Below are 20,926 nucleotides of genomic sequence, written 5' to 3'. Positions count from 1 at the left end.
TTCAGCTCTGAGCAGCTCACTGGCTCTGCTCCGCCGTTCTAAAAATAAACTTGCACCGACATTTAAAAGGTAACGAACTTACACCTATAAAAACTATAGGGATTATGGCAATGGGCCAATTTACCAAAAATGTTGGAACTATCCCTTTAAGAGTGGTGTGAGAGGAGCGGAAGGGGGGTACAGTGGACCAGCAATGGTAATGGTAATGTGCATGTAACTATAATCTAATTACTGTTTTAGAAATTATAACGCATTACATTACTCTGTTACTAAAAGAATAATCAAATAACAGTGACACATTCCTAAATAATGTGTTACTGCCCAACACTGAGCCTGCTCTGAACAACAGTTCAGATGTGAGGGGGAAATAATTTATTTTTCCCTCAGAAAAAAAAGAGCTCTTAGATGAAAAATGGACAGAGTTAAAGGCAGAGGAGGAAACTGACCAGGATTAACAGAGACTGGTGGAGGAGGAGGGGGCGGAGGAGGCGGTGGAGGAGGCTCGAGGTTCAGGAGCTCTGGAAAACAAAAAAACACAAGACGGAGAAAACCAATGGAAAACCGGCAGAATATGGAAGAATGGAATTAAAGTGACAGGGTTTGTTCTTACTCGTGGCTTTGCCGTCGTCTTTGGGAGAGGGCTGAAAAATAAACGTATGCAAATAAACATCAGTCAGTGTCAGTCAGTGCTCAGCTGAAGCCACAGAGATGAAATCACACGCACTCCCAACACTTAACGTCTGCATACCTGAGCTGGTCTGGACGGTCTGGGGCTGGTCTGAGGCGAGGCCTTCTTGACCGGCAGAGGGACTGAGGGGGACAGGATGGAAGGTGGTGGGGGGTTCTCCACTGTCCCCATCCCTCCGTCAGGAATCTGCTGTTTAGCCTGAGAGTACAAGTCCAGGATCTGGTGGCAGATATCTGTGAGAGCAGGAGAGAACACAGCTGGAAAATGTAGATAAAAACTGTCAAATACAAAAAAAAAGAGGAATAAACAATGTGTGTGTGCAGGTGTATTTTCCGTTACCCTCCAGCACCTCCACAGGTACATCATAGACAAACTGCTCCCACCATCGGCGGGCCAACTGTCTGGAGGTCCAGTCCTGGATGTCGAACTTACAGAGACGTCCAGCCAGATACATGACGGCCACTGCTATGATCTGAGGCTCCCACTGCAGGGCCACCATGGTGCACAGGCTTGGGATGAACACAGAGGTGTTATCATTACTCTCATTCTCCCACTTCACATCTGTCACAATGCTCACATCTGGCACATCCGACATTCCAGAGGTGCTTATTGAGGTGGGTGAGGTGGGGTGGGTTTAAACGGTTTCAAATAGGTTTGGGAGACAAAACCAATTGAAAATACTTCATATAAACACCTCAAACTATTACCCCTAATTGATTGAAATTCCAATCGGTTTGAAGTGGGTAGTTTAAACCTTTTCTAAAGCGATCTGTCTTTCATGTATACCTTGAAACAGGCTGATTTCTGGCTGCGTTCGTTCTGTGAATGCTCAGGACTTGACGTACTCACACATGCACGCATGCTTGAGCACGCACAAGCAGTGCCTGGCTGCCACTCAAGCGAAAATGTTGAGCAAGAAATCCACCGCCCCAAGATGGACTTTAAGAGAAACCTATTTACTACTGGACATTAGGGATGCAAATTATCGAGTAATTCATTAATCGATAGTTGATAGACCTTATCGATCGATGATCGATTAATTGATAAGCGGCGATTTTCCTGAGAACCTAAATTTAAGGGGAAAATTCCTTATGGACTTTACACTAGTATTTGTTAATTTATTTTAAGAGCACAGCACAATGAAAATGTTTAAGTAGCACGTTATTTGGGACAGAGAGCTCTGAGGTTGAAGTCCTATCATAATGAGATGAGATGAGGTGAGAGAGCTGCGTTTCCATTACAGATTTTCGCAAAATAAAAGCGATATTTCTGAAACTTCGAAAAAGTGCAATTGCCATTTGCGGGTGTTTCCATTGAAAGGTATTTTGCGAATGAGCCGTAATGCGTCTTGCGTTTCTATGGTGACGGCACAGCAATCTCAGCTGCCGACAGCTGTTGCTGTTATTGTTATTAACAAAGACGAAAACAGCGCTTGATTGCTGAAAGGCAAAGCCCGTGTGGCGCTGCAGCGGCCACAAATAAGGACGCACTCACACGGGCCAGTTGTTCCGTACCGTGCTGAAGCCCGAATCCCCCCCCCCCCTGTCCCCCGCTGGCCCGCACTCACACCACCTCCAACCCAAGCTGCTCAGCACGGTTGCCTCCGTTGATATAGAGGGATTATTTGTTTACCAACACAGCGGATGTGCGCTTTAACCTGACTGCAGAAAGAACGGAGCCTTTTAACACCAGCGGTGATGAGGCGCTGTCGCGCTGACAACAATATTGTGTCCACACACCCGTACTGGTTTATGTGACTTAAGGTGACATGTCGGCGCAGGAGGGAGTGGGAGCGTGGATGCGAGCCAGTCTCCTTCAACCATGCAGGGAAAAGGGGAATGATAGGAAAGGGTTTTCTAATTTATTGAGAAACAATGCCCAGGTCAGCAATGCATGACAATAAACATGTGGTTCATTTGTCCCCTCAAGTTACATAAACCAACACAGCTTGGACACACGCGCTGTTCTCCGCGGCACCGCAACGAGCGCTTTTTTTTTCTTTTCTTTTTTTTTTTTTAAATTAAGCTCCGGTAGCGACCGGCTAAACTACGGTAGGATACTGTAAACCAGCGCGGATCCGGTGTGTTTATCAAAGCTTGTCCGCCGTGCTGAGGCACCGGGTCGGTTTGAGCTGCGTTCAGGCTGCATTACAACTCCTCAGGCAGCTCCGTGTCGGCGGCTTTTTGACTCGTTACTCACCGGTCGTCTGTGTGTTAGCGATGGTACAGCCTGAGTCCCGTATAGCTACAACAGGTAACAGTGTTGTCTCTTTTCACCTCCTCTCCCTCTCTCCCTTGTGTGCTGCAGTGCGCAGCGCTGCACACGTTTACACAGAGATCTGCTACATTATGTCGGCTTTGCTTGTATACATTTCACAGTAAAACTCCCATTGAAAAGGAACGATTAATTGCAAGTAATTTAATTTAATCGATTAAATTCTTATCGACAATTAATCGATAGTCGATTAATTGTTTGCATCCCTACTGGACATACTAAAAGATCTAAATATTGCATACGCACTCCCGACTCCAAAAGGCTCTCTCTTCTTCCCCTGCTGCTGGATTCTAACAGTAGGAATATGTCACGCTGCTGTTTAATAAAGAGAAATATTATAACAGCAAAGACTGCGCTCAACAAACAATGTATTCCCATGTTTCTGTTTTATTTTTGGCAGAGCTGTAGCACTTCAGTATAGTTGTAACTATAGAAACACAATAAAGTAACGCATCCAACCAGTTTACTTTGTAAGCCATGTGCTCAAGCTGAAATCTTCAAACAGATTGATTTAAACCAAACCTATTTGAAACCATTTAAAACTGTCCATGTAAACCCACCTCTTGTTATAATTTGTGTGGTGTGAAACTTTTTTACAGTGACTCCATTAAAATTCTGGAACGGACAATGATTAAATTACAGAAGTCCTGAAAGGTCATTTTTTTTCATCTCTCTGCTGAGTCCCACTGAAAATAATTAACTGAGTCAGCTTATAAGAAATAACTCAAACACCATTTTCTCGGTTAAACGTCTTACATGGGACTGACTCTCTCATCTTACATCACTTCTGTGATGTTTGTTTCTTGCTGACATCCTAATGCAGTTTCTGGCTAATTGGCAACCAAAATACATTTTACCAACAAGTGAAGTGAGGTGCAGTTTTTGGGGGCTTCAGTGTCATTTTGCCTCAATGCTACAACATTTAATACAGACATATGGGAAAGTGTGTTTCAAGTCCTCAAATGTCTGCAAGAGACCTCATGCCTTCAGTGGTTTGATCCTTATGAAACTGAAGTTGTGGTGTACTTTACTTCATCCAGTTTTTTTAAAACTTGGGGAAGTTATTCTGGTCACAACAGAGTCAAGGCTTCTGTAGTAATGTAATTACTATACATGAGAAAGGTGAAGACGACTGAACGTGGGTGAATCTCATTATTATGCTAGACCTTCAAGTTCCATTTCAGTCAAATAGCAGTGAGTCATGTGGTCACCTGTCATTCACAAAGGTCCAGGCCATCTGAACCAGCTTCTGCACCTTGTTCTTGTCACCTGGAAGACAGCAGTGGTTTCTCCATCAAGTACACTGAAGTTAGTGTGAAGACGGTTTTGTCAATGGAACTAGGGAAACTACAGCATTCTTTCAGCATGAACACTCCTCAAATCCAAACACCAAAGTCTTTTTTTGTTGTTGTATCAATAGTGAATGTTAGCCAGATGCTCCAGATGTTACCTTTGAGCTGCTTTGCGTAGCGCAGCAGGAACTGGTAGGGATGTTCCACCTGCAGGTCAAACTTGATGGTCTGCAGCAGGATGCGCTCCAACACCATCACCTCCTCCTGTGAGGACACAAGTCTTCATGAACAGATAGATGCACACGGTGCCACAGTGTCCAGGCTCAGGGTCAAAGGTTAAAGGGTAGAAAACACAAAACTAATTCAGAGAACATCTTCAATTTTACAGTGTTCAATTGTTTTAACTTCAAATGTCACAGATCATTAAACAACAAGTGCGTTGAACCTGTAAACTGTGTTGTTGAACTGATGCTTTCTGAATGTGTTTATCTGTTTGCATATTGAGGCTGCAGCACATTGAAGATTCTGTCTGTGTTCATAGTTACTGAAACGCTGCAGGCTCTGTGATTATGAAACGAATGTGTCTCTTTTCAAATACACTCTTTAAATAGAATTAAATAGGGGAAAAAAAAGCTTTATTTAGCTCATGAAGCCCTGTCCACCTGACCTGTTTCCAGTTTGGACATGATTGATTTACAATTTCTGCTGATCATGGTCTGACCATGGCTCTATGGCTCCACCCAACACATCTAACAAGGCTCCTTTAAAGGGATAGTAGCATTTTTTTTAAAGTGGGGTTGTATGATCTACAAATAGCCCCTAAGTACTTTAATTGCAGTAGAAGACTCTCTGCACTCCTCCCGTTAGCAAACGCCAGCCCATAATAGCCCTGCCCAAAGCTTTACAACATACAGTGTTGTGAACAGACCCAAAGAAACGGCCTATTTTCGCGGCCTAAAAGAGGTTTTACCTGAAAAAAAATACACAGTTCCATTGTTCACTATAATATAATTTTTTCCAGTCCCTCAAAGTGCAGGAAAAATGCAGTTTTTATTTGGACCTAACCAACTGCTGATCGGCGGGCGCTAACCTTGGGCGGAGGGATACGTGAGTTGGTTAGGTCCAAATAAAAACTGCGTTTTTCCTGCACTTTGAAGGACTGGAAAAAATTATTATAGCGAACAATGGAACTGTGTATTTTTTTTCAGGTAAAACCTCTTTTAGGCCACGAAAATAGGCCGTTTCTTTGGGTCTGTTCACAACGCTGTATGTTGTAAATCTCTGGGCAGGGTTATGGGCTGGCGTGCAGAGAGTCTTCTAGTTTAAAGCAGAAGTAAGTGATATATTTGTGTTAATATAAGTCTTAAATAGTTGTATCTTCCGACAGCAATCACTTACATAGAGTGTTTGGACTGAAACACGGGTCTGTCAGTCACTCTGCTCTGCTCTGAGCCGAGGAGAAAACTTTTATCGTATCCTACAGTTTTTATCCAATGAGGAGAGAGAACGGCATGCAGGGCTGTGTGTGCAGCCAAGAGACGCCGTGAATGTGGTGACGTAGGGACGAGGACTGTTATGGTGCGTTCAAGGAAACTCGTAACTCGCGTTTTTCCGACCTGTGAAGTCGTACCAGTTCGATCTGGTACGAGTTCACGGGTCAGAAGTTACGAGTGGCCGTTATAGTGACTTTCACAGGTAAAACAGGTCGGAAAAACACGAGTGGGTTGCCTGGAACGCTACAAAGTCGTAAGTTGTGACTTGAAGCTGTAATTTACGGTTTCAAAAGCCTACCTGGAACGCAGCATTAGCCAAAACGACCGGACCACTTACTTCTGCTTTAAGTACTTAGGGGCTATTTGTAGATCATACAACCCCACTTAAAAAAAAATGCTACTATCCCTTTAACCAGTTATAAGTGGTAGTAATTTATTAGTAAGATAAATTATTACTAATCAACAACCTGACTTTGCCAAACAATGAGCCTGCATCATTCTATCAATATTATATTTGCTGTGTTCTACATTTATTTCATGGATTAGAATTTCTAAATCTCTCATAAAGGTTGTGGTATTGTAAATTGCTACCATTTCAAAATAAGTGTAAAATTGTATCTTTTGGAACCAAATAAATACAAACAATAAAAATGAAGATTCAGAGAAGAATGAGAATAGACTCCTTTTAAAGCTACACATTGCATGTCACTCACACACTAATAGAATGTTGATTCTTTCTACATTTCAGAGAGGTGCAGAAAGGGTGGTGATGAATCTTTCTGCTCTGCTGAGCCCTTTTTGTGCTTCCATCTCCACCGCAGCAGCATTTTTACAACAAAAAACATTACAGTTCACATCCTGATGAAAAGATTCCCCGTCACTGACCTTGGGGTCGTCTCCGAACTGTGCAAACTGCGTGTCGTTGAGGAGGCTGCGAGCCGTCTTGATGATGTCTTTACACTTCTTTGGAGTTTCCTCCACTTTTCCTGCGAGGAAGAGGCAGCATCCTCCTGTCACCTGCAGGCACAGGCACCGGATACATTAAAAACATGTACAGGAAACCCTATTTCCACACGCCGTTAGAGACACATACAGATAAAGCTGAGCGGGGCGTAGCAATATTCAGCAAACTGGAGAAATCAGCACTGATGGCTACTGCTGCTGGTCGCAGCTCTGTTGGGTTTTCATGAAGAGTAAAGTGGATAGAATTAGTGACAGATCTATAAAGTCAAAGTCTGATTCAAAACATCGTTCCAATGTGTGCCCATCAGGACATAAAACTAGTGCCACCATCTTACACCTCCATATTTTCATCTTCTCTTGTTGTTTTTTTTATTTTAAGTGATGGTCCACAAGATGATGCATCTCGTGATTTAAGAACCAAAAACTGGTGAGTCAATCAGAAGAGAGGAGGCTCTGAGACTCTCTTCTGATTGGCTGACTGTTTTCTAAGTATAGCATACTTCACACAGGGAAAACAAATCCTGTGAGGTTGGACTATGGATCGGGGTGGGCAGAGTCCGAGGCATGTTGTCATCCTAAAACAGCGTTTTAAAATGACAACGACATTGTCCATCCAGACTAACACTCCTGAAACTCCAATACAGACATAGTGTTAATGTGAACAGTTGAGCAAGTGGAAGGTGAAATGACACCAAAAGACATAAAGTTGAACATGAAACACTCTTTTGCAATATTTCAAGCAATATCAGTGTGTTCATGTTAAAGATGAAAATAAAAAGATCTATTGTTTAAAATGTAAAGGGGCATCATCCACTTGCTTAACTGTTCACATGAACAGAAACTTTGAGTGCCCAAACTTTTGCATGCCACTGTACATACTTGACCAGGCTTGACTGTGATTGGTTGGTTGTGATATTCTGGTCAATTGTCCTCACCTGAGAGGCTGTAAACCAATTTACTGTATGGATAGTTTATGGATTATTACTTTGTTTGATGCCCAAAGGGAAATTCATTTGTCTGTCAGATCATAGGCTACCATTTGCAGAAAAAAAGTCTGATGGCAGTGGGTATAAAAGATCTTCTGTATCTCGTTGCAGACATAAGAAACAATCAAAATAGATGGTCCATGAAAACACATTTCTTATATGAGAGGTGCTACACAAGTTAAGTAGACAACCATATGGGACCTTTAAACTCCTCAATCCACAGAGATGAGTCTGCAGATTCAGATGTAAGTTGTTTTGTCCGTGATCAAACTGAGGTCATAAAACAGTAACAGGATAAGGAGCTCCATACTTACATATCTGGGGAACTGCTTGAAGGAGTGGAACATGTAGAAGCGGTGGAAATAAACAATCCCAGTCGCCAGAGTGTCATAGTGCCTGAAGCCACAGAGGTTAAAGAAACAGACAACACACACCAGTACCCACCTAACACCAAGATACACTCTACTCTTACTGTCAGTCCTTGTTTTCTATTGATGCTCTAACTTCATTACATGTGACCATTTATATTCTATGCAAAGAAATTAACATGACTTGTCTTGGAGCTGAGGGCCACACATGCAGCTCACAGCCTGCAGCGGAGCACGAGCCACTCACATGAACATGGTGCGTTCACGGACCAGGTTCCCCCTTTGTATTTAGTTAAGTGGCTCTATACGCTCGCAGCCAGTTTCTCCATCACATATTTAAGACAAATCTGTTGAGAAGGATACAGCCCGAGCCGTGTGCCCACATCAAAGATGAACCGAGCCCCCTCTCTGCGGTACCGGGCCTCGGTGGCGGGGTCCAGTCCCTCTGACTGGGAGGGAGTGTGGGCCAAGTCTTTCTTGTCCCAGTACCAGCATGGTTTGATGTGGTCCAGGGTAGCCGGGTCCTTCCTGTCCCAGTGCAAGTGGGGTCTGATGAAGTCCAGGGTGGACAGGTTCCCCCTTGTCCCGCCGGCAGCAGGACCCGAGACCGGAGTGTGTGAGTGTTGTTGAAGGAAGGAGGAGTGTTGGAGGAAGCAACATTTAACCTGCTAACAGCTGCTCCGGTCACACATGCAGCCGGCTGACTGTCGCAGACTGACACCAGACCTCCACCCTGACACCAGACCTCCACCCTGACCTCTGCCGCTTTCACAGCTGCGACAAAACAAACTGCACCGATGCCTAGACTACTAGGTTATTGTGATGACTCTCGCTGAGAGAGCAGACACCTTCAGCACCTGACTTCTCATTCACAGTCCCTTCTTTCAAAAATGTTCCCGGTCCACCTTTAAAATGCTGCATATGCGCCACTAGAGGGCGCTGTTAAGACGTCTTCTCCTTCTTTGGTGCGTGTAGACAGCTGGGAAAACATCTCAGAGGTGCTCTACCGCCCTCTGCTGGAGGATGGACAATCATGTTGAAAAAATAGGAGGGCTGATAAATCAAATCCCCCTTCATAGCCACTTCTCATACTGATGGAAAACATGTGAGGAACTATAGACTGTATAAAAGAGTGAGGAACTCATAAAGACTTATATATTAGGGGAAAAATAATAAATAAGGTTTATGCATAACACATTGAGGAGAACCCAGCTGTCCTAACTACTGAAACTAAATAAATAACACTGCAATGTTGATATAAAATTACATGAAGGAAACATAAATACAAAAGGTTGAGCAATATTATTATAATTTATTAATGAGTATTTATTATTATTTCTTTATTATTTCTGAACAATTGTTCAGTAGGGTACATAAATCTCACTGTATGTGTGCTGTACACATTGTTTTTGTTATGAAATTGTTACTTGTTATAAATGCAGTTTGTCTGCTGTCTCAGCATAGCCTACATGTGGATGTGTTTTGATCTATGATTAAATTCCTTTTGGGTATAATTTGATCTTGGATCTCTGCCCACTTGCTTTAATTGCTGTTTGTACTGTTTCTTTTCTTTTTTTTTAGTTCATTTGGATGTTGTGATACACTTGTATTGCATGTAGATTGTACATGTAGATTCTCCTATTTTCGTAGTTCAATTTGTTTAAGTCGAAAAATTTAATATTTTGAAGAGTAAAATATCTAGAAGAAAATAAAAGAGAGAAATTGAGACGCAAAAACGCCCTCTACAGGCGTTATGTATGGAGGTAGATTTGTGTCTTTATTATTCAATCAAAAAAAAGGTTGCTTCAATCAAAAAATATATTTTCAATCAAAAAAAACCCGTTTCAATCAAAGAAAAAAAGTGTTTGAATGCAAAAATATATTTGAGACTCAAAAAAATGCATTTGAACACTATTTTTTTTTTGCTTGAAAATGTTTTTTTTGATAGAAGTGAAGGTTTTTTTTGTTTGAAGCAACTTTTTTTGATTGAAGTATTGTTGTTTTGTGTTTGGGCCATATTATGGGTAGGACATTTGTGTCTTTATAATTCAATCAAAAAAGAAGTTGCTTCAAACAAACAAAAAATATTTTCAATAAAAAAATCACTTCAATCAAAAAATAAACCTTTTCAATCATAGAAAAAATGTTTTTGAATGCAAAAAAATATTTGAGACTCAAAAAATTGCACTTGAACACTTTTTTTTTGATTGAAAATGTTTTCTTTGATTGAAGTAATCTTTTTTTGTGTTTGGACCATGTTATGGGTAGGACATTTGTGTCTTAATTATTCAATCCCAAAAAAGTTGCTTCAATCAAAAACATTTTCAATCAAAAAAAAAATATTTTCAATCAAAGAAAAAACTGTTTAAATGCAAAAAAAAAAAAATCATTTGAAGTGTTTTTTTTTTTGATTGAACTTTCTTTTTTTTTGAATGAAGTGAAAAAAGTTTTGAAGTCGTTTTTTTTTTTGAATCATTTTGACACAAACGTACCGCAGTGGGCGGGTGCTTCCCCATTGGTCAGACATGTTTGAGTGACAAGTGTCTACACCAACGACGTCTTTCTGACAAGCAAGTCATGGTCGCCACTCGCCAGCGAGCCAGGAAGCAGTGGTGGAGTTGTTGGTAAGTAGATAAAACCGTATTAAAATGATTGGTGTCACGTTATTAGCCTACTCTGTTTGATATTTCGATTAAACATACAGCTTGCTAACTTAGCTCACGTTGACTAATTTGTGTGATGGTGTTAGATATCTGACGCCTCATATTGTCAGGCAGTTAAGTAAAGTTGGAAAGATATTCACAGATTCGGACTTCCGGGATCAATAACTTTGAGACGAAACGTTGTTCAAACACAAATGATGCCTCTTTCACATCATAATCCTACAGACTACTACCTACAAGAATCAAAAACCGATTTTTTTTACGAAAACGAGCCGTTCTCCGAGCTGGATGGAAAACATTGATCTCTATGCGCAGCCGGTAGCCGGGCGAGTGCGCAGGGACCGTCTGCAAATTGCAATACAAGAGCAAGACGCTCCGAACAAAAATCAATAGCTCCACTGTTATACAGTACAGCGACTCCAAAATCACCACACACACCAAGGGACTCCTCGTGGTCATACTACAACAGCTATTTTGGAGAAATGTGCCTTTTAATAATTTTGGTGATTTTTTTATAGGAATTGATCATTAATATCTTGCAATATTAATCAATAGCTGCACTGTTATACAGTACAGAGACTCCAAAATCACCACACACACCAAGGGACTCCTCATGGTCATACTACAACAGCTGTTTTGGAAAAATGTGCCAAAAACAGTGGAGCTATTGATAAATATTGGAGGTTTTTAATGATTAATTCCAATAAAAAAATCACCAAAATTATTAAAAGGCACATTTCTCCAAAACAGCTGTTGTAGTATGACCACGAGGAGTCCCTTGGTGTGTGTGGTGATTTTGGAGTCTCTGTACTGTATAACAGTGGAGCTATTGATTAATATTGGAGGTTTTTAATGATTAATTCCAATAAAAAAAATCACCAAAATTATTAAAAGGCACATTTCTCCAAAATAGCTGTTGTAGTATGACCACGAGGAGTCCCTTGGTGTGTGTGGTGATTTTGGAGTCGCTGTACTGTATAACAGTGGAGCTATTGATTTTTGTTCGGAGCGTCTTGCTCTTGTATTGCAATTTGCAGACGGTCCCTGCGCACTCGCCCGGCTACCGGCTGCGCATAGAGATCAATGTTTTCCATCCAGCTCGGAGAACGGCTCGTTTTCGTAAAAAAAATCGGTTTTTGATTCTTGTAGGTAGTAGTCTGTAGGATTATGATGTGAAAGAGGCATCATTTGTGTTTGAACAACGTTTCGTCTCAAAGTTATTGATCCCGGAAGTCCGAATCTGTGAATATCTTTCCAACTTTACTTAACTGCCTGACAATATGAGGCGTCAGATATCTAACACCATCACACAAATTAGTCAACGTGAGCTAAGTTAGCAAGCTGTATGTTTAATCGAAATATCAAACAGAGTAGGCTAATAACGTGACACCAATCATTTTAATACGGTTTTATCTACTTACCAACAACTCCACCACTGCTTCCTGGCTCGCTGGCGAGTGGCGACCATGACTTGCTTGTCAGAAAGACGTCGTTGGTGTAGACACTTGTCACTCAAACATGTCTGACCAATGGGGAAGCACCCGCCCACTGCGGTACGTTTGTGTCAAAATGATTTAAAAAAAAAAACGACTTCAAAACTTTTTTCACTTCATTCAAAAAAAAAGAAAGTTCAATCAAAAAAAAACCACTTCAAATGATTTTTTTTTTTTTTGCATTTAAACAGTTTTTTCTTTGATTGAAAATATTTTTTTTTTGATTGAAAATGTTTTTTTTTTGATTGAAGCAACTTTTTTGGGATTGAATAATTAAGACACAAATGTCCTACCCATAACATGGTCCAAACACAAAAAAGATTACTTCAATCAAAGAAAACATTTTCAATCAAAAAAAAGTGTTCAAGTGCAATTTTTTGAGTCTCAAATATTTTTTTGCATTCAAAAACATTTTTTCTATGATTGAAAAGGTTTATTTTTTGATTGAAGTGATTTTTTTATTGAAAATATTTTTTGTTTGTTTGAAGCAACTTCTTTTTTGATTGAATTATAAAGACACAAATGTCCTACCCATAATATGGCCCAAACACAAAACAACAATACTTCAATCAAAAAAGTTGCTTCAAACAAAAAAACCTTCACTTCTATCAAAAAAAACATTTTCAAGCAAAAAAAAATAGTGTTCAAATGCATTTTTTTGAGTCTCAAATATATTTTTGCATTCAAACACTTTTTTTCTTTGATTGAAACGGGTTTTTTTGATTGAAAATATATTTTTTGATTGAAGCAACCTTTTTTTTGATTGAATAATAAAGACACAAATCTACCTCCATAGTTATGCCACTTTTAAGGTGGACCGTAAAGATACTATAATTTAGTCAGGGAACGAGGTTCATGTTCGTCCCTTGCATCCGTCCCATCCAAACAAAGAGCTCCAGAAAACGCCGGAGCCCTGATCATGACAGAAACGTCCTCCAGCCAATCACCGAGGCTTCAACATGGCCATGTATGGTCGCCTTCAGCGGTCTAAAAGTAAGTGTCCAATCACAGTGCGCGGTGGGCGGGGCTTGATGTCCACATGCACCAGCACATTGGTTGTTCAGCGTGAGCGTGCCGTCCAGCAGCCAATCAGAAGGCCAGAATCCAGGGTTGTTTTCCGAGGCGTGTCTGGGGGGCGCACCAATCAGAGGCGGGGCTGCATCAAGGTTGGTTTGTGTGCAGAAGAGAGGAACTGTCTGCTGCTGTCCCTGGAAAGGTACGAGTGAACCAGAGAAATGTGTCCACGGCGGGGTTTTACGGTCAAGTTGTGGTCCGGGCTGTCACGCTGACTCTCCGGCAGTGCGCAGGCTGCGGCGCCGTAGCGGAGACGTGCAGCTAAGCGGCTAACTCGCTGTTTGTGTAACTCTTCTGCTGAGCCCCTGCCTGCCCCTGGACAGCTTAGCGGCTAGCAGCTAACCTGCTAACGGTACAGTCACTGTGTAGATGAATGAGCCCCGTGTGTTCCTGTGTGTGTGTGTGTGCACCGCTCAGCCCACGGCTCGGCGCGGGTGGGCGTGAGTCCCCGGTCAGAGGGTGAGCTGCTGGCCTAGTGGGAGAGGCGGCAGCAGCCCGAGGAGCTAGCTGGCGCTGGGCTGTCAGGAGGAGACACACCACGATAACTAACCTGCTAACTTTGTCGTTAGCCTCGGGCTGGGCGAAGTACCGTAGCCCACTTTTAAAAGGCTTAGACCCAGCTTTAGTTGAGCCCTGCTCCCGTGAGGCGAGCTCATGGACACAAAGTTTCGCCTGTTGGTCGTCAGTGCATGTTTTTTTTTTGTTTTTTTTTAGTGTTTACTGGCTGTCACGAACAGTTGTCAGTGGAGTGGATCTGGTTCTACATCTACACCCCGTTTGTGGTTGTAATGTCTTCAAAACCACACGTTCATGTGTGTCACTTTGCATTTCCTGGAAGTCGTGTCATTTCCACCACTCTGCCAGAAAGTGCAAATGTGATTTCAACATACAGTCATTTTTTATGTATTATGTATTCTATATTTTGTACATTATATAGTTCATAATATCTATTTATTTCAGGGCTCCAGGCTTAACTTTTTTTTTTTACTGGTAGCACAGTGTCCCCTAAATTAAAATTTTAGGAGCACAAACAGATAATTTAGGGCCACAAATGAACTTGCAAACCAAATATTCACATTTCCTTTTCATTCATGATCCTCATACACCTCCCAAAACAACAGCAAATTTACTGGCTGCATGGTAGATGAAAAAATTACTTGCACTCACTGTCTCAAATTTTAGGAGCAAAATGCACCCATTTAGGGCCAGTCTGAGTTATTACTCATAATGTTCTGTTCAATAATGAATTTCCCCTCGGGGATGAATAAAGTTTAACACAACGTAACCATACATGATGTTATGTCCTTTAGTGCAAACTTCACTACAGCATTCATTTTCAATATTATTAATAAACTGACTGGATAAAGAGAGATTAAATCTCTGCCAGTCAATTTGTCAATTGACTGGCAAAATTGATTTCAGGTAATGACTTGAGTAATTTAATGGCAGCACTCCACTCATTGTGATGAATAATAGAATTTTTAATTAACTTTGAAGTCTAGTGGAGATTTTTTTTGCCTTCCTTTGCTAATTGTTTGGTTTTTCTACTCTTGCGCTTCTCGTTTCAGCTGCAGCAGGCAACCAAACAGCTGTAAAAAGACACTGTCTGCTACCTATAGCCTACCTGTAGAAAACAGCAGATACACAACCAGAGACCTGCTGCAAACATAATATAGCCATGTTATGTGGCAAAAAAATCCCAAAAAAACCCTCATTAGTTCAGCCTTAGAACATCTGTGGTCCTAAAACCAGATCCGATTGTGGGTCAAGTACCCAGCCTCTTTCTCCACCGAGCGGGACTGGCCGTCGTGTGTGTGTGTGTGTGTGTGTGTGTGCACCTTAGAACAAGCAAGTTAACCAGCAGCTGCAAAAGGCCAAGTCCGTCTGTGTCTGCCTGAAGCTTCTCTTCTTCTTGTAACATAAGTGTTGGCTTTGGACCACAGTGACAACTAAATGTCACTGAGCAGCTGTGTAGTGTGAGAGGGGGAGTAACAGACACACACACTCACGCTGGGGTTGTGTGGTGGTGGTAGTGTGAGGTTAAACAGAAAGAGACCCCGACTGCCAAAAATGGCCTCAACTACTCTCTCTGCTTTGGTAAACTGTCTGGATTGTGAATGTGTGAATGTCAGAGAGAGAGTGGGGGGGGGGGGGGGGGGGCGTGTGGGTGTGACCAGCTCCACAGGGAGGAGGGATTCATATACAGCTGAACAATACACTGAGAAAAAAAAACATACTGGATTAGAATGGCAGATGTTATGATTTCCACTGAAATGATGATATTTACATTTCATTTACACTGGAAAAAAATAAGGATGATGTGATTTTAGTTTGATCTTATACCAAACAAGCATTTGGATAATAGATTTGACCATATTGTGATCTCAATTGTATTTTGATTAACTTGCTGAGCCCTAAAGCCATATCTGCCAAGAGCTGTAGTGAAGTTGGCCTGGTGTGGAGATTAACACTTCGTATGGAGGTTTCAGATCGCTGGAGAGACAGTTGAGTGAGATTTGTGGATCAGAAAATGTTGTGTCGGTGTCCATGGTGCAGCTTCTTCTCTCTCAGTGCTTCTGCTCTGCGAGGCTTGGGGGTAGCGACGTCTTGTTGCATGTTGTACCAGCATGGAGCGGGTGTGTGAGTGAGCTGTACAGTTAGCGTCTGCCATTCTGAAAGTAAGAGGTTTATTTAGGGTCGATGTCTTCATTCTTTGCTGATTTTTTCCAAAAAAATCTTCCAAAATTCAAACGTTTTTCTGCCTGCTGAGGTAAACAGAGCTCAGAGGCTGGTTATGACCTCTTGGTTGGCCTTGATTTACCCAGAATCCCCTGCTGTGCCACACTCTGGTTTAAGATAGTTAAGTTAAGTTAGCTTTTTCCAAGACACAGTCAGAGTCTGTCTTTGTGAAACCGGCCCCAGGCCTTAACCACCAGAAAGCCATTTGAAATTGTAACGTTCAACAAAAATGTCCTCACACAATGATGGTTTCGAACACTCACAAGCACAGACACACACACACACACACAGACACACACACACACACGTGGATTTTTATTGGCAAAAGTAGATCATTAATTCAGTGTTGTGTTGTGTAGAAGTCTATTTGGCAGTAGCTGGAGCTTTCAGTCTTCTTGGGTCAGTCTCTTCAACATCTGTTTACTTGGATTTGTTCCATTTATCTTTGACTTCCTGCCAGATTGGAGGCAAGTGTCTGGCAACAATTGTATCGATTTACAATTAAATGTACAACACAATAAAGGAAAAGTGCAAAAAAACACGTTCCGAGGACACTGTTTGTACAGATCAGGTTTCACAATAGTTGGCTGGTCTCCTGGTTCAGTCTGTTTCCCCCTGTATCTTATGTCCAACCAGAAATCTCAGAGCGATGTTACAAACTGGACCTTAGCACAGACGGTATAGTCTGGTTGCTTGTTAAACCCTTCATCTGGAAAACCTTAATTTTACAATCTGCTCCATTGTGTATCTATTTCTTGTGGTCTGTCCTGGAAGAGGCATCTTCCTCTGTTGCTCTTCCTGATCCTTCTATCATCTTTCCCCTGTTACGGGGCCTCAGGGTCTGAGTTCTTCCCGGTCCGATCGGGTGTCCACAGATTAAAATACTAGGCTAGTTCTTGACAAAATCATTTATGCTATTATGAAGGTGTTCATATGAAAAATGAGGTGAACCTATGGAATTCTTTACCATCTGAAATTAAATCCCAAACAGAACTAAAGAGGTTTCATGTGAAAGTTAAACATTGGCTCAAGCAGCAGCAGAAATGTTAACATTAACTTTTCTCAAGTCATCGTCAATACAACACTTTACTAATGTTTAATGCTAAACTTAACTTGTATTTTAGTCTGAAATTTGCAGGTGTGTTTACTTATTCATGGATCCATTCTGTATCCTCCACTATATTTGTATCATTGCATTTATTGTATTCTGTATATTTTATCCTATTCTAAAGCCTGACCAGGGACAAAGACCACAAATTAGCTGAAGCTAGACGTCCTATATGCATCACATTTTCCCATTTTTGTGGCAATGTTGTATGTATCGTCCCTGTTAAATAAACATTAAAATGAATAAATAAATAAAATAAACTGCATTTAATATGTAATACTAAAAACAGTAAGTTACAAAATTAGTCAAATCAATTATCATCTTGTCATTTGCAAGTGATTGTTTTGATGATTATAGAAATATTCCCCTATAAAATGAGACATAATGCATTGAAATTGGTACCTACCTACAGTACTACCATTAATTCTCTGCTGCTGAACTGAAATTTTAGACATTGTATGCTGTATGTGTCTATTAGCATGATAATATGTAAACATGCAAGACTGAAACTGCATATCAGCAATAGTAATGTAATGTTTGCAAACATAATAGCAATTTTTTGAAGACTTTTCCATGAAGAACAGGGTCATAATATATAATATACGGAGACAAGGTTGAATGTAACAGAAAATAAAATGTAATTTTAAAATCAATATTTAATGGCAAAACGCTACCATTCGCCCCCCTTTAGCCCCCCCCCCCCCTCATCCAACAGAGGATGAGATGCTTTCAGTAATAATGTGTGTGTCCTCTTCTCAGCCCAGTCGTCCATCCAGCAGTGCACCATGGGAAAGAAGAGTCGAGTGAAGACTCAGAAGTCGGGTTCAGGAGCCAGCGCTGTGGTTTCCCCAAAGAGATGATGAAACTCATCTCTGAGCTGCTGCAGAGTAACGTTCACACTGTCTGTCGCCACCTTCACAGTCTGTACCTCAGGACAGACCTACACTCACTGCAGTGCTCACAGACAGGCTAGATGATAAACTCAAACAGAGCAAATGTTTGTTTTAAAGGTGTAGACCTTGCAGTTTTATTATATATGACTGAAGCATTATGCTTATCTACCAATGATGTGTTTTTAATTAAAACAAATGATAACTTTCCTAGATCTGTATCCTTTAGGTGGCAGGTCAAGACCTTTTAGTGTTACTGAGAGAAACTCAATAGAACCAGACTGGTAGTTTTAACAGTGATACTTATGTAGGTGTAATGATGGTAAATGTTAATTACCAGTAATGACAGCAGCACAGATTTACAATTATAATAATAATGTTATGCAGTTCATATTTGGGGTGAAGCAGCTTAGACCCCAGAGTAATTTAATAACGAGGGGATAAGTGAAAAACAAATGACTATAATAGTAATAATAATGTCAGAGTTACCTGCAGAATGACGACAGACTACAGCAGAGAGTGACAAGTGATGGGGAGCAGCACTGCTCAATGCATCAAGGGAGTTCCACATGCAGCCTTGTATCATAGCAGTGAATCTGTGATGGTTCAGAGCTGTTGACGTACGCTCCATGTGCTCTTAAACGTCTCACACTTGGATAGAAATGAATCATAGAGAATAAAAGGAGATCACTTTGTGTTTTGCTGTAATTTCAGGTTGATAATGGTTATATTTTGGACATTGCCTGTGTGTCAGTTTAAGTGATACACCTGCAGTGTTAATGCTGCCCTGTGTTTTCCCAGAATGCAGCAGTGCAGTGCCCTCTGCTGGCAAAGAATGGGAGGAGTACATCCAGATCAGAGGTTTAGTGGAGAAGATCCGCAAGAAGCAGAAAGGTGAGGAGACTGTTTGGTGACTAGGTGACCAGAACATTAAGAAGAAGTGAATATTTATCTATTTTCTCTCTCTCTTTCTCTGTGTTTTTTCAGGTCTGTCAATAATATTTGAGGGCAACAGAGAAGACCACTTCTATGACCTGATGTCCTGGGCTCAGGAGAGCGGGGCTTCCTGCGACGGCTTCTCTGTGACTGACTTTGGTGAAGAGGGCTACGGCCTGCGGGCCACCAGAGACATCAAGGTGAGTTTTGTGACGCCTTTGTTTATTCCTGACATCTCAAGAAGATTTTTAAATTTCTGTTAATTTGAACAGTTAAAGGGATAGTTCAACATTTTGGCAAATTGGCCCATTGCCATAATCCCTATAGTTTTAGGAGTAGGTTTGTTATCTTTATTATGGCAATGGGCCAGTTTGCCAAAATGTTGAACTGTCCCTTTAAGCAAGGTGAAGATGAAATGATCTCCAAAAGGCATAAAGTTACAAATGACACATTCCTGCTACATTTAAAACAATATGATATATTTTTATCTTTTACATTGTCAAAATGCTGCATAGTAAGTACCTAGTAGCCCCCCTTGGAAACTAGTGTGTAAATATGTCCAGGGTTTCCCGCAGTGCTTTCCTGTTAAGGCGGCCGCCTTAGCAACAATATAATTGTTCGCTAGTATAATTGTTCGCTATAATATAATTTTTCCAGCCCTTCAAAGTGCAGGAAAAACGCAAATTTTTATTTGGACCTAACCAACTCACGTATCCCTCCGCCCAGGGTTAGCGCCCGCCAATCAGCAGTTGGTTAGCTCCAAATAAAAACTGCATTTTTCCTGCACTTTGAGGAGCTGGAAAAAATTATATTATAGCAAACAATGGAACTGTGTATTATCTTTCAGGTAAAACCTCTTTTAGGCCGCGAAAATAGGCCGTTTCTTTGGGTCTGTTCACAACACTGTATGTTGTAAAGCTCTGGGCAGGGCTATGGGCTGGCGTTGCTAACGGGAGGAGTGCAGAGAGTCTTCCACTGCAATTAAAGTACGGTGCAATTTGTAGATCATACAACCCCACTTTAAAAAAATGCTACTATCCCTTTAACGTAAAAAAGCTGTGAGGCGATATATGGTATATGGAGGTATATATGGGATTTTCACTGTCTGTCACCGGCCGTGCTCATGCTCACCAACAAAGCATGGCTTCTGTTGCCGAACAATCATGATGACAAAAATACAACTTCATAACATTCCTCAGTATTACCAGCTGTAACTTTAGCTGTTGAAGTGAGCTGAAAGTCCTTTTTCTGCCGCTGTTGTTTTCTTTCATTCCCGACGCACAAATTAATCTGGAGATGGGATGGAGCCTTCATAACCCAGGAAAGGAAAGCTGCATTTCTCTGCTGCCATTTGTAAGACCTTCGAAATGGGGCACTGATACAATGGGTCCACAGATGCAGCCTCTGGAGGATGAGACCCCTGAAATGGGACACAGTTACAGAATAGTTTGCTGGTTAAATGAAACCAGCTCCTGTCACCTGCTGCAGCTAATTGGCAGAGCACGTGGAATGCTTACGTTTTTATGGTGTGTGTGTGTGTGTGTGTGTGTGTGTGTGTGTGTGTGATGCGCACACAGGCAGAGGAACTATTCCTGTGGATTCCCAGGAAGATGCTGATGACAGTGGAGTCGGCCCAGAACTCCGTGCTCGGTAAGAACTTAAGTTCATAAAAAGTGTTTGTGCGGAAACTGCAAATCTGAATCATCTCTGGCCGTCAAACCTGTGGCCTGTAGGTGGATTTCTGGCTGCACTGCAACATAGGGCTGACCCAAAAAATTCGAAGCTTTGTTCGTTGCCATGATCATGAAGTCCGTGATCGATTCTTTTTTTTTTTTTTCCTTTTTGACACCGGTGCTCATTGGCAATTGTTACATTAAAATGAGTAGGCTACTTGCCGTCCTGAAAACCTGCCTGATTTTGAAGATATGCAGTGTTTGTTTGCCATTACTTTCATTATTT

The 20,926-nt window shown here is 41.3% G+C and overlaps 2 protein-coding genes across 2 annotated transcripts; one reads left to right on the top strand and one right to left on the bottom strand.

Annotated features, from left to right (window-relative positions):
- Positions 1-446: 446 nt before the first annotated feature.
- On the bottom strand, positions 447-8,758 carry LOC146959878 (cyclin-K-like; the record flags this gene model as incomplete). Its single annotated transcript, XM_085772818.1, has 9 exons — positions 8,428-8,758; positions 8,011-8,092; positions 6,633-6,764; positions 4,413-4,518; positions 4,174-4,231; positions 1,028-1,197; positions 749-921; positions 611-641; positions 447-518 (listed from the first exon to the last, which is right to left on the bottom strand). Coding segments are annotated over exons 2-9 (775 nt in total), but the record flags the coding sequence as incomplete, so codon positions are not given.
- Positions 8,455-20,637, top strand: LOC146959877 (actin-histidine N-methyltransferase-like). The gene is made up of 5 exons (XM_085772819.1): positions 8,455-8,680; positions 17,906-18,028; positions 18,833-18,925; positions 19,019-19,167; positions 20,545-20,637. The coding sequence occupies exons 1-5, from the start codon at positions 8,455-8,457 to the stop codon at positions 20,635-20,637; spliced, it is 684 nt and encodes a 227-aa protein (XP_085628945.1).
- The last annotated feature ends 289 nt before the right edge of the window (positions 20,638-20,926 follow it).

The sequence above is a fragment of the Trachurus japonicus genome, unplaced genomic scaffold, assembly GCF_045865225.1.
Source record: "Trachurus japonicus isolate A0001 unplaced genomic scaffold, Traja_1.0 AP030959.1".
Taxonomy (NCBI): domain Eukaryota; kingdom Metazoa; phylum Chordata; class Actinopteri; order Carangiformes; family Carangidae; genus Trachurus; species Trachurus japonicus.
This window is presented reverse-complemented; position numbering and strand designations above follow the sequence as displayed.

Bases quoted from the DNA above. Each gene is read 5' to 3' on its own strand.
- LOC146959877 (XM_085772819.1), top strand. From the start codon at position 8,455: ATGAACCGAGCCCCCTCTCTGCGGTACCGGGCCTCGGTGGCGGGGTCC. The intron at 8,681-17,905 runs GTGAGTGTTGTT...TTCTCAGCCCAG, and splicing joins AGGACCCGAGACCGGAGTGT to TCGTCCATCCAGCAGTGCAC. The intron at 18,029-18,832 runs GTAACGTTCACA...GTGTTTTCCCAG, and splicing joins CATCTCTGAGCTGCTGCAGA to AATGCAGCAGTGCAGTGCCC.